This window comes from Tenrec ecaudatus, chromosome 1, assembly GCF_050624435.1.
Source record: "Tenrec ecaudatus isolate mTenEca1 chromosome 1, mTenEca1.hap1, whole genome shotgun sequence".
In the NCBI taxonomy this organism is placed as follows: domain Eukaryota; kingdom Metazoa; phylum Chordata; class Mammalia; order Afrosoricida; family Tenrecidae; genus Tenrec; species Tenrec ecaudatus.
In genome coordinates, this window is record NC_134530.1 from 302,462,671 (window position 1) to 302,476,261 (window position 13,591).

At 43.5% G+C, this 13,591-nt stretch overlaps 1 protein-coding gene across 1 annotated transcript in view; it reads left to right on the forward strand.

Moving 5' to 3' along the window:
- Window positions 1–13,591, forward strand: part of RANBP9 (RAN binding protein 9) — an 83,918-nt gene that overhangs the window by 17,134 nt on the left and 53,193 nt on the right. The window contains exon 2 of the mRNA XM_075532458.1: window positions 6,629–6,740. Coding sequence (XP_075388573.1) covers window positions 6,629–6,740 — 112 coding nt within the window. The remainder of the gene's footprint in view (window positions 1–6,628; window positions 6,741–13,591) is intronic.

Sequence of the window (13,591 nt, forward strand, 5' to 3'; positions counted from 1 at the left end):
TTGTTGTATGCCATTTGAAAACCAAAAATAAAATCCAGGTTCTTTTAGGAACTGTTAGATTCTGATTAGCCCAGGGTGTTGTTTGTTTTGCTTGTTTGTAAACAAGGAACCTTGGTGGCTCTTGGCTCACCAAAGACTGCCTGAGAAGCGGAGACAGCTGGTTCCATAAAGATCACAGGCTTCGAAACTCTGGGGCAATTCTCTTCTGTCCTGCCGGCTTGTGTCAGAATTACTTCAACAGCAATGGCTGATTTAGTTTTTAATATAAAAAATACATTTAGTTTACATGACTCTTCCCAGCCAACTCAGGTATCTGGACGTGGGCATACTGAAAAGCATGTTTTGCTCAGACCATCATTTTTTAAGTCGCTCTGGTGGCGAAGTGGCTTCTGAGTTGGCCTACTAACAGCAAGATCAACAGGTGGAGGCCACCAGCCGGCTTCGCAGGAGAAAAACGGCCCTGTTAGTTGTGCCCTGCCCTGCAGGGATGATCTGAGTGGCAGTCAACGATACGTGGCGACTTTTTGCAAACTTTCCAACATGCGTATAAGAATTTAAATGGCTACATCTTTAAAATGTTCATTGTGCTACAATAGTGATTGGTAATGGCCAACGTCCATGTTATAGCAGCCATATGTATGCATGTATGTGTTTTATTGACACGGCACTTTTAAAGTGCACTCATATCCTTCTGCATAGCTCCTGCACTCATGGCCACTGACTCCATCTTTCCAGGAGCAGGTGGGTTGGTACTGGTGACTTAGTGGTTAGCGGCGTAATGTAAATCTCTATGTTACAGCGGCTCTACGGTGCCTATGAATTGATGCCTCCTCCATTCGTATCATAACCCAACCCACATGACTCAAGATTTCCATGGCTGTAAATTTTCGTGGCAGTAGAAGGGGCTGACTAGGTGTGTTGTGTCTGTTTTGAGCCACGGCATATGCGAGTTGTACCAGGCACAGATACACTGGACTGTGCATCATGACAGAGTAATTTGAGCAAGTAAGGAAGTTCTGCGCTCATTGGTGCTGATGGTGGTTTTATAGCTCAAGATACAATTTTTGCTTTAAAAGTCGGTATTAGCAAAACCAAACCAAACATGTTATATTTGAGAAAGGGGATTCTCCTACCCATGGGAGTAACATTAAGAAGCATGCGGTGCGTAAGTTTGTGTGGGTTAAGCTAGAGTACCTGAACAAGGACGTGAGTGTTGTTTCTCAGGGCCCTTTCTGGGGTCATGGAGACTTGCCTGGGCCGGCCGGAGGAGGACTTTCTGAGTTGCTAGCTGAACTTTTGTTTTTCTTTTGTAGTTGTATGTGGATATAGTTTCTCTTTCTCACTGGGTTTCATTTACGTGCAAAGATGGAAGGTAATTTGCAGAGGAAGGAAGCCTTTAGAATTATAAGGAGACGTTAAGAAGAACAGAAACCCATGGGCTGTTCTGACCCATAGCCACCCTGCGTTGCATTTCTGAGACAGCAGCAGGCAGCCTCCTCCCTTCCTCCCAGCCTCCCTCGGACAGGCTGGTGGGATTCAACGGCCTGTTTTGAGGTGAGCCACCCAATGTCTAACCCCCAGCACTGGTTTAAAAGTTATTATCTGGCAGTGGTGTGGTGTGGTGTTACTAATGAAACAGTGGCCGAGAGGAAAATGATCACAAAGTTACACCAGTGGGGAAAGTGACTTCTAGTCCCTTTGTGTGGTAAGGGGAGGGGAGGGGGAGTGGAAACACTGACTCAGCCAGCACCAGAGCGCCTGCCTCGGTCCATGGAGTATGCCAGATTATACCAGTTCATATACAAAATCTGTGAAGGTTGGTTCTTTTCAGTATATGAGCTGATCCACGGGAGCTTTTCCAGAGGTCTTTGTTACAAGCTTTTGCTGCGGTAGGAGTCAGAAGGGGTTTTTTGTTGACTCAACAGGCTGGAGGAGGGGAAGGCGAAGGATGGGGGCTTCTTTCTAGGGACATGTTTTGGTTCTGTGGGGTACTCCCTTCAGCTAGTCCTAGTGTGTGTCTGCTCTGTCTGTCTTTTCCATAGGCAAAGTATTCTTCCTTGCCTTCAAGGAGACTGCTTGCTTGTGTGCTTCTGCCCCTCCCTGTCTCCGTGTGATTCCATCTTGTCGGTTGGGGGTATGGTACTTACGTTGGCCTTAGGGCTGTTTCAAGGTTTAGGAGGGAACTGGGATTTCATCTAAATTCAGTTAGGAATTTAGCCATATTTAGTGACTGGGCTGTAATTGACAAAGAAATGTTATGGAATTAACCCTTGTATTCTTCTCGGGTGTAAGAGAGACCTTAAATCTGAAATAAAAACAAAGACACATCATTCCAGATGAGGGAGACCAAGAGGATCCGAGGCTTAAATAGGAGGTGGGAAGACAGGAAACTGGAGGAAGTACGGTTGGGGGCAGGCAAATCAGCCCATCACAGTTGCAGGTGGGACTAGAGAGACATGGGAATGGGACCATGGTTGGGATAAGAGGATTATGCTGAAAATAGCAATAATTTATAAATTATCAAGGGTTCACGAGGGTGGGAGGGTGGGGGAGAGGGGAAAAAAGAGGAACTAATACCAAAGGCTCAAGTAGAAAGAAAATGTTTTGAAAATGGTGATGGCAACATATGTTCAAATGTGCTTGATACAGTTGATGTGTGGGTTGTTATAAGAGCTCCCAAAAAAATGATAAAAACCAAACCAACGAAAAAGATCATGCTGGAGAAGAGCGGTTACAAGATTAGCCCCAGGGCATGACTCTTGACTATGGGACACCAGTCTGGCAGTTTTCCTGAAGGGTGAAAGGGAGCCGGCTGCCTCCCCTGGCCTGGTTAGGTGGGGTGGAGGTCAACCAACTTTATAAAGCACCCTGCCTGAGGGCAAGACTGTTCACATTCCTGATTGGTGGCTCCCCCCATGGATTTTGAACTTTCATTGGTTTCCTTATGTGTCCTTAGGGCTCAGAATTTAACCCTTAACACAGTATAAAATAGCAATCAGGGTTATATGAAAATAGCATTCTTATTTCATTCTAATTATATAAAATTTCCTTGAAATTACACTCAGCAGCACAGAATCGTGAATTAGAAAAGCTGGGTACTTGGGAAACGTTTTTTAGGAGTTTTGTAAATAATAGGCAAATTTAGTTCTCATAATATTAATGCTATTTTCTTACCATATTTCTTATTTCTCTTAAGAATACAAGGGTGAATTTTAAAAAATCATGCTACCGAGTTTCTAATTCACAGGTGCACACATTTATTCCAAACAAAACACGTTTAAGCATGTCTCTGGGAGCACAGTCCCTAGACTAAAAAGACTAGTGGACAGTCCGCCATTTCAGGAGGTAGCTTATGAACCAGTGGTGCTGAAGCAAGACGTTCAGTCGGCACTGAATGCATTCGCCAAAAACTAGGCTCTCGGAGTTGATGGAACACCTGTTGCAATGTTTCAGCAAGCTGATGAAGCACTGGAAGCACTCACTCCTCTAGACCCGGATATTTGGAAGACAGCTACCTGGCCAACTGACTGAAAAAGATCCATAATCATTCGAATTCCAAAGAAAGGTGACCCAGCAACCCTACGACTGCGGAACAGTGTTATTGATAGCACATCCAAGTGAAATTGTGCTGAAGATCATCCAACAGTGCATTGACGGAACTGATAAAAGTTGAGGCCAGATTTCAGAACAGGGTGTGGAACGAGGGCCATGACTACTGGTTTTAGATGGAGCGTGGCTGAAAGCCGAGAGTACCAGAAAGGTGTTTGCTATTGACTGTGCAAAGGCATTTAACTGTGTGGATCATAGCAAACCATGGACAACCTTGAATTCCAGAACACTTCATTATGTTCCCGAGGCACTTGTTCAAGGATCATGAGGCAGTTGGGTGAACAGAACAAGCGAATACTGCATGGCTTAAAATCAGGAAAGATGTGCATCAGGGTTGGATCCTCTCACCGTACTTGTTCATTCTGTATGCTGAGAAAATCATCAGAGAAGCTGGATTATATGAAGAAGAATGTGGCATCAGGATTGGAAGAAGGCTTATTAACAACCTGCTTTATGCAGATGATACAACCTTGCTTGCTGAAAGTGAGGAGGACTTGAAGCACTTGCTGAGGAAGATCAAGGATTGTAGCCTTCATGGATTACAAATCAATGTTAGGAAAAAACAAAATCCTCACAACTGGACCAATAGGTAACATCATGACAAATGGAGAAAAAAATTGAAGTTGTCAAGGGTTTATTCTTGCTGGGATCCATAATCCTCATGGAAGGAGCAGTCGAGATCAAAGATGCATTGCGTTGGGTAAACCTGTGGCACAAGACCTCTGTAGAGATTGAAAAGCAAGGATGTTACTTTGAGGACTAAATTGCGTGTGCCTGACTGAAGCCTTGATATTTTCCATTGCCTCATATGCATGGGACAGTTGAGCACTGAATAAGGAAGGAAGACTGAAGAAGAATCAATGATTTGAATGGTGGTGCTAGAGAAGAACATTGAAAGTACCATGGACTGCTAAAAGGACAAACCAGTCTGTCTTGGATGAAATATAACCAGACTGCTCCCTAGATGCAAGGATGGGAAACTTCATCTTACATACTTTGGACATGTAGTCAGGAGAACCCAGTCCCTGGAAAAGGACATCATGCTTAGTAAAATGGAGGGACAGCAAAAAAGAGGGAGGCCCTCAGTGAGATGATTGATACAGTGGCTGCAACGATGGTGTGTTAGTCTGGGTAGACTAGAGAAACAAATCCGTGGACACATGTGTGTACAAGAAAGCGGTTTATATACAAGAGCAATTAAACATTGATTAACAGCCCAGCCCAGTCCAGATCAAGTCCTTAAGTCCGATAGGAGCCCATATGCCCAATACCAGTCTATAAAACCCTCTTCAGACTCACTAAACACATGCAGTGACGCCGAATGTAGAAGATCACAGGTCAGTGGGTAGAAAGTCTTTGGATCCAGTGGCGTTAGAAACATCTCAGTGCTGGCAGGGGTCTCTGCATGGCTTCTCCAGCACCCAGGGCTGCATCAGGGTGGGTTCATGTGCCTTGTCAGCTGCTATGTCTCCCAGTGTGTGAGCAGAGAATCTCCCAGCTCCAAGCAGGAAAACACTTGAACTCCCAGAATCCCCAGGGGAAAGCCACGCCCACACAGAGGCCTCATTGGCTATGACCTTATTGAAAGGCTCGACTCCACCCCTACACGCTTCATCCTTAAATTGACAATTATGTCACTATCACAGATGGACTCCAGCATCGAAAAACAATTGCAGGGATGGTGGAGGACTGTGCAGTGTCTTGGTCTTTTGTGCATAGGGTCGCTGTGGGTCACAACTGGCTCGTTGGTACCTAACAGCAACAGCTGGCAGCAGTGGAGGGCTGCAGGCCAGTTCTGCCTTCGTCTGGACAATGTCATAGAATGGGCGCCAAGAGCATTGTATGAGCGTCAGGCAGATCATAGAACTGAGCTTTCCATCAGCCATCAAGCAGGACTGAGCTGATGAGGATGTGTATGGAATGAGTGCTAACTAACCACAGAGGAGTCTTGGATCTACCAACACCTGCCAGAGAGCAAGGTCCAGTTAAAACAAGGGCTGCGGAGAAGTCAGCCCAGAAAGTGGGGCTGACCGCCTCAGTGGGTCACCTGAATAGATTTCCCTGAAGGCTACAGCATGGTCATGAGGGTTTATTGTGAGTCAAGTTGAAGCAGGCTGAGAACTTCACTGGTGAGGAAAAGGCCAGGGGAGTTGCTTGGGTCAATTTTTTTGTTTTTCTTTCATCTTAGCGGTCTACCTGTTTATTCTTCCAGGTTAGAAAAGCTGCCCTAGGAGAATTTCATTAGTTAACCTGCCCCATGCACAGTCATCCCTGATCATGCCCTGGCCTTATATTTTGTTCCCCAGATGTAAAGGACACTAGAAAGGCACACTATTTGAGCTCCTCAGTAATGCTGAAACTGCTGTTTTGGTGTGGTGTAAATTGGAGCGCTCAGAGTTTCTCATGGAAGGTCAAGCAGAGTTTCCCAAAGTGGGAGACACTGCACCTCCTGGGGTGCTGGAATGGTTGGGGGTGCGGTGCAGCAAAAGCATATACCCTCACTTGTATCCTGGATTAGAGATTGTAGCACAAAAGATTTTAGTTGCCAGGGGAATGGTGACTAATTTTCCGAAAATGGTCTGGTAGGCCAAATAAGTTTGGGAGCCTATGAGTCAGAGATGGCGAGGCTATGTTGAGAAACAACAGCTTCACATTTTGATAACTTTGTTAGTAATGGCTTCCCTGATGTTATAACAATACTTTTAAAAAACTTACCCTGGTATATGGTCTACCCAGATGTGCACGTATGCATATTTGCATCTAAAGGTTTGCTAGGATCATTATTCCCAGGTTCTGAAGTCTGTACAGCGAGTGCTGATGTGAAGAGTTCTGTGATTGACGTGGGTGGTTTTGATTAACTGTGATGATAAATATTTAATTAATTCTTTCATTATTTGAACTGATGGGAACTCGTGTGTTTATATTGCTCCTGAGCCCCTGTTTGTAACTGAATTATTTATTTAGATTTTCATTTAAAGATCTTATCAGCTTATTTTTTTCCTTCTCATTTCATGTGCAGGTCATGGCAAAACCCCAAAAGACGCAGCATCAGTCCGTGCCACCCATCCCATCCCAGCAGCTTGTGGCATTTATTATTTTGAAGTAAAAATCGTCAGTAAGGGAAGAGATGGGTAAGTGCACATTTTGCTGGGAAAGTCACTTGCTACTCTCGGGTAATTTTGGTTTTGATTCTTAAAATTTATGATTTAATTGGAATTTATGAAACTGGTCATTGGAAGAGTGGACTCCGAGCATGCCCGTTAGCAGTGTACAGGCAAAATTGGCTTTGGGGGAGAAAGGACCCCTGCGACTTTGGGGCATATTTCCGATAAAGATGTAGTTGTCCTGAATCTTTGGCCCACAGTGGTTCTTCCTGATGCCTGCATCACGGGCCAGAGAGCCTTCTAAGCTATTGGTTCAAACTGTCACGAGAAAGCTATGTATCTGAAGTGAAACATTCAGCCTCTCATTGTGCTGTTCTCACGTTTAATGAACAAAATCAGCGGATTGTGTAAATTATTTTGTCTACCTTATTTGCTGGATGCTCTCAATGTTCATGTCATGGGGAGTAGAAAGTGGAGGCTTTGAATTTGGTTACAATTTACTAGCCGCCTCAGTTTTCCCAGAGGGATCCAAGCCAAAATGAAGTCAGGAAAGGTGAGGATGAAGTGGTTGAGATGGAGGCCCAGACTAAGCTGACAAACATGTCATCTCTTTAGATAAAGCCAGTTCTCTGCATACGCAGATGGAAATCATCAAACACCCACCCCCACCCCTCATTGCGGTTGTTGCTCAGGGTGAATCCTGCCTTCTGATTATCTGTTTCTCTACGCAGTGGCTTTTTGCTTTGTTATCCTACCTTATATTTTTATGTGTGCAGATACCCTGGTGGTTCTTTGAAACCACTCCTCCACACATCCCGCTGGGCTCAGACCAGTACAGCTAACGGGATGTCTGTATTAGAAAGGCCCAAGGGCATTTCAAGTGGTGTTTATTGAAAATTGATCCTTTCTCAAAACCAGGTGGTTAGTGGTTTTTCTACTGTTAGAATCTTTCTACCTCTAGCTGTCTTTGATCTACTTCCTTGATCAGGTCTTGGTAATTTATGTCTCCACCGAGCCCAAATCCACTGCCATCAAGTTGATCATGGCTTTCCCAGTTGCTCCCCTTTTCTCCCTCCCTCCAATCAGTGATGTCACCGTTCTTCTTAAGAGAGCACCCAATTTTATCTTCTTCAGGTCATTCCGTATGCCTGTTGCTTTGAAGACAAAATCTAAAGCCCCAAAGACAAGTCTTTGGAGATATGGCAGGCGCCTGCCACTTTCCCCTCTCTTCTCTTTGTTTCCACGACCTTGCATTCATAGATTCTTTTATTTTATTTTAAAAAATGAAGGCATATTTAAAATATAGTAATTTTTACTTTTATGTGTGTATGTTTGGAGTTTTGATAAAGGAGTGTAGTCATGTAACCACCATTACAATCAATATGTTGAACAGTTTAAGAATTTCATCACTCCCAAATGCTCCCCCCACCCCAACCTTTCCTAGAAAGCCTGTCCCCACACCCCACCACCTCTTGGCAGCTAGCGCCTCTAGCCTCTACCTCTAGTTTTGATATTTTGCAGAATGTTAATAGAATTTTATAGTAGGTAGCCTTTTAAGTCTCGCTACTTTGACTTAGGATAATACATTTGAAAAATCATCTAAATTTCCATATATTCCTCATTCACTTAAAAATCATTTTATTGGGGGCTCGTACAGCTCTTATCACCATCTATCCATCCATCCATCCATCCATCCATCTATCCATCCATTCATTCATCCACCCATCCATTGTGTCAAGCACATTTGTACATTTGTTGCCATCATCATTCTCCAAACATTTTCTTTCTACTTGAGCCCTTGGGATCAGCTCCTCATTTCCCCCTCCCTTCCTGCCCCCAGCCCTCATGAACCCTTGATAATTTATAAATGATTATTATTTTGTCATGTCTTACACTGTCCAATGTCTCCCTTCACCTACTTTTCTGTTGTCCATCCCCCACGGAGGGGTTTATATGTAGATCCTTGTGTTCGGGTCCCCTTTTCTCCCCCACCTTTCCCTTACCCTCCTAGTATCGCTACTCTCATTATTGGTCCTGAAGGGTTTATTTGTCCTGGATCCCTATGTTTCCAGCTCTGATCTGTAGCAGGGTACATGCCGGATTTGTAAGGTAGAATTGGGATCATGATACTGGGATTGAGGAAGCATTTAAGAACTAGAGGAAAGTTGTGTGTTTCATTGATGCTACACTGCACCCTGACTGGCTCGTCTCCTCCCCGTGACCCTTCTGTAAGGGGATGCTCAGTTGCCTCAGACGGGCTCTGGGTCCCCAATCTGCACTCGCCCTCATTCATGATGATAAGATTTCTTGTTCTTTGATGCCTGATACCTGATCCCTTTGACACCTCGTGATCACACAGGTTGATGTGCTTCTTCCATGTTGGTTCACTTCTTTTTCTCGACGTTTATAAACCATGTAACTGTAAGGCTGGTCTGTGAGTTTTGTTTGGCCATTATAATAAATTGCCAAATCCAGCAGGGAAGTATTTGTCCAGAGGGGAATTGCCAGTGTAATAATTGATGAAATGTTGAAAGTTGGGTGGCATGTGTATGACTTCCAACTCATCGGAACCAACTTTGTGTGCTGATCTTGTTTCTGACCCCTCAGAGATTTAGGTGATTTCTGTACCCGCACTAAGCCTGTGCTTCACCATTTGTAGTCTGATTTGTAGTCTCACATGCTTGCTGGCTCCCCTTTCTAGTTCAATATGCATGCCCTTGTATTCACCTGCTTCTGTCCCCCAAGTGCCTAGGCAACTCATTCTTCACCTTCTAGTATCTCACTGCTGTCCAGTGGATACCAACTCATAGTGACCCTGGAGGACCCGGTAGAGCTGCCTGAGTTTCTGAGAGTAACTCTCTGGGAGTAGAAAGCCTCGTCTTGCTCCCATGGAGTGCCTGGTGGTTTTGAGCTGCTGACCTTGCAGTAGCAGTCAGACACATGCCCCACAACACCACCAGGGCTTCTCAAGTTCTAATATAGCGGCGCCATTTTTGTGGCAATTTTTCTCCCCCAAGTAGGATATTGTATCTTCTGTAATGTTTTGAAGCGGCAGTATGTATAATCATTATGCAGGTTTAATTGCTGACAGGTCTGTGACCCTTTAGACCAGTGTCTCCCACAGTGGGAGCGGGGCAGGGGCTGTGGGGATGCACGGGAACAATTCACGGGGACTGCAGAAGCAGACTCAGGACCTATTTTACAAAAGCTCTTCATTGCTGGGGGTGCTGAGTAATGTTTTTTTCCCCTGAAAAGGGGGCGTTAGACCAAATAAGTTTGAGAGCATGTGATGACGTACAGACAATTTTATATTTCTCTAATGCTGTTACTTAAATTTTAGTTAAAATTTGGATGAATGAATAAGAATTAATGTTTATATAAACATGCATATAGCTATACATTTTTTAATTTTTAAAAAATTTTATTTTATTTTTTAATATGTTATTGGGAGCTCTTACATATATCATAATATGCCATCAATCACATAAAACAGTATTGTACAATTACTACCACAGTCAGTTTCAAAACATTTCTTTCTCTTTTTTTTACATAGATGGCATATAATATTTTAAAAATACCATTCAACAATGTATTATTTAAGGTTAACTATAATATGAGAGGATTTTTTTAACTGCAGAAAAAAATGAATTAAAATATAATGGCATCTTCCCACTTCTTTATAGCTATACTTCTATAAATGCCTTTTGCCTCCTATTTCTTTCCTCTATTTCAGCCGTTCTCAACCTGTGGGTCGCCACCCCTTGGGGGGGTGTGTGTGTGTCGAAATGAACCTTTAACAGGAGTCGCCTAAGACCATCAGAAAACACATATTTCCAATGGTCTTAGGAACCGAGACACCACTCCTATCCGTCTCCAGGCGGGTCCGCCCACATGCAGACTGTGACCTATGCTACACTGTGCTGTAAGACAGAATTTAATTTATTTGTCATTAGAAATAAATATTTCACAATAAAAAAATCAATGTTTACCTTCAACATATTTTTGGTGAAACGATTGCATCCCTATGGTTACATTTTATTTTCTTTGGTAAAACTTGTTGAACAAAGTCCTGGGGCCAACAGTACTTTTGGGGATGACTACAATATTTTAATGACACAAAAAGGGAGTCATATTGCGAATTATGGCCTAGCAATGCGTTTTTGAATATCTATTGATAGAAATCCCCAAACCCCAGCCCCAGCATCTGTGTGAAGTATAGATTAGGAAGAACAGCAGCAATGAATTACCTTTTGTATTATTAATCATTTTAAGCATACTTGTACATATGTGGCCACCAATATTTCTAAAACATTTTCTTTCTACTTGAGCCCTTGGTATCAGCTTCTCTTTTTTCCACTCCCTCCCCCATCCGCCCACCCTCATGAATCCTTGATCAATTATATATTATTGTTGTTATTTCTTGTCTCACTGTCTCCGTTGTCTCCCTTCACCCACATTTCTGTTATGTGTCCCCCTAGGGGATGGGGGATGGGGTAATTCCCTTTTGCTCAGTGATATGTATTTATGTATGTATAGACACACACACATCTGAGAGTGTGTTATAAAACCCAAAGTCATAACTGTTGTCACGAAAGGGGAAGTGCCACCAAAAGATACTACTCTGCTATTGAGTTGACTCCAACTCAAGGCGGCCCTGTGAGACCGAGTGGAAGTGTTTGAAGGCTGTAATCCTCAGGGAAGCAGAGTGCCGTAACTGTGTCCTGTGCAATGGCCATTGCGTTTCTTTTAAGCAATATTTTTAAGGTTGGAGCAGGTAAGTCAGTATTGGAATCGAAGATCTTATTTTGTCATGGGCAGTGAGTGTTGTCATGAAACAGACATGAAACAGTCTGAATTGCCTCTTTCAGAGTAAATGAACAGAGAAGAAACAGCGTTCAGGGTTATGTGCTTGAAAAGACTTCATTTATCAGTGCTACGCAATATTTGTAGTTTTGCCTTAGAAACTTTAAGAACGTGAGTGTGGTGCTTGTTAATTTTACTTCTTTATTGCCTAAGTAATAAGACTTGGTGGAAGTTCCTTTTATATTGGGAGAAAGAAAGACTTTCATTTTCTGCTATAAACTTACATTTAAATAAATATAGTTTTTACAAAAGTTGAGCAAAATAAGCTTAATTTTTAAGGACACGATGGCCTATTTAAAAATAAATACCTATTTCAAAACAAAAAACTAAACCTTATCTCATGACCATTATGAGTTTTGGGGAGTATTTTGTTTTGTGTTCCTTGTTAACAATCATTTCTAAAAAACCTGAGCCCTGGTGATGTATTGATTATGCATTGAGCTGCTCACCACAAGGCCAGCAGTTTGAAACCACCAGTTGCTCCGTGGGAGGGGTGGTGGGCGTGGGAATTTCTACTCCTACAAAGAGCTACTTTCTCAGAAACCCATAGGAGCAGTTCTCCCCTGTCCTATGGAGCACTGACTCGATGGTGGGGAGTTTGGTTTCTGGTTTGGGTATCTTCGGAATGTAGTTCAGGAGTTTCGTTCAGGTTTTAAGCGAGGCATACTAACAGTGGAGGCACAGTTAATTCTAAATGTAAGGTTGTTTGAGAATTTTTAGGATTATACTGTATTATGAGAGGGGCATTATTGGTGCCACTGTATGGCAGTGATCCCTTATCCCTCCATATCCACTTGTGAGTGCTGTGCTTTTAAAAACATTTACTCCGAACCAAGAGAGAGATGGCAAGGGGACAGGGAAACTAGACCACTGGACACGGAACCGCCTGAAAGGAGATAACGGGAAAGTTGACGCACTGAAATGGCAACAGTGCCACTGAATGAAGGGCGAAGTTGCTAGATGGCGACGTAAACAGCTATGTCAAGCCCTTACTAAAAACGCAGTGAAAACAAATTGAGGAAGTTTATGGGAAGACTGAGGAGCATAATTAGTGCAGTCTCCGAGGAAGGGTTATTTGCTTGGGATTGTGCAGGAGAATTTCAGAGGCTTTGCTGGGGAAGAATGTTGGCACTGGGGAATGGCTGTCGGGTTGCGTGTGCCTGTCACAGAGAGAGAAGGCTCAGCATCACGGAAGGTTTGGATAATTACAGTGAAAGTGTACAGACTTAAGCCTGGAATCAGGTTCAAGCGCTCTGATGCTAGGTCCGAGGTGAAAGAACTTGTAGGAGGAAGGGAGCGGGCAGGGTTTTTGCGCTGGGGAACAGTAAAGACAGCACTAGGGAGAGGAGGTGCGATGTGTAAAAGCGAAAGGAGAGGAGGACCACATGGTCAGGAAGCAGGCCACCTCTGCCACATGTGCCCCTGGCACCACACCTGGTCTCCATGACCACTGCTTCGTCCTTTGCCTCTTCCCACCCCAACCTCTGCACCCAGACATTGCAGAAAGCGCCCCATCCAGCTGCCAGCTCTGCCCTCACCAGGCCCATCCACACACTCTGCACGGCTGTGCCCAGGTAGCTCCCTTAAGTCTTTAGTTTATTTTCTGTCAGCTTTAAAATAAAATGTTTTATTGACATAATTCACTTAATGCAGTTCAGTAGTTTAAGCATATTAAAAGTGTTAATTAAAATTTGTGCTATCCTCTCTACAGTCAACTTTAGACCATTTTCTTTTTCCTTGTACTCATTATTAGCATCCCATTTTCCCCCTTTCCCTGTCACACCCTCAAGAAACCAGTAATGCAGTTATTGTCTCTAGATTTACCCATCTAGATTTCATATAGAGAAAAACACGTGTATACAAGAACACTTTGTTCTAACAATTTGGTAGTCTGAGATGCTCACCTTCCTGGCACGATCACTGAAGACAACAGGTGCACAAGCAAATGTGGTGAAGAAAACTGATGGTGCCCAGCTATCAAAAGACATAGCATCTGGGGTCTTAAAGGCTTGAAG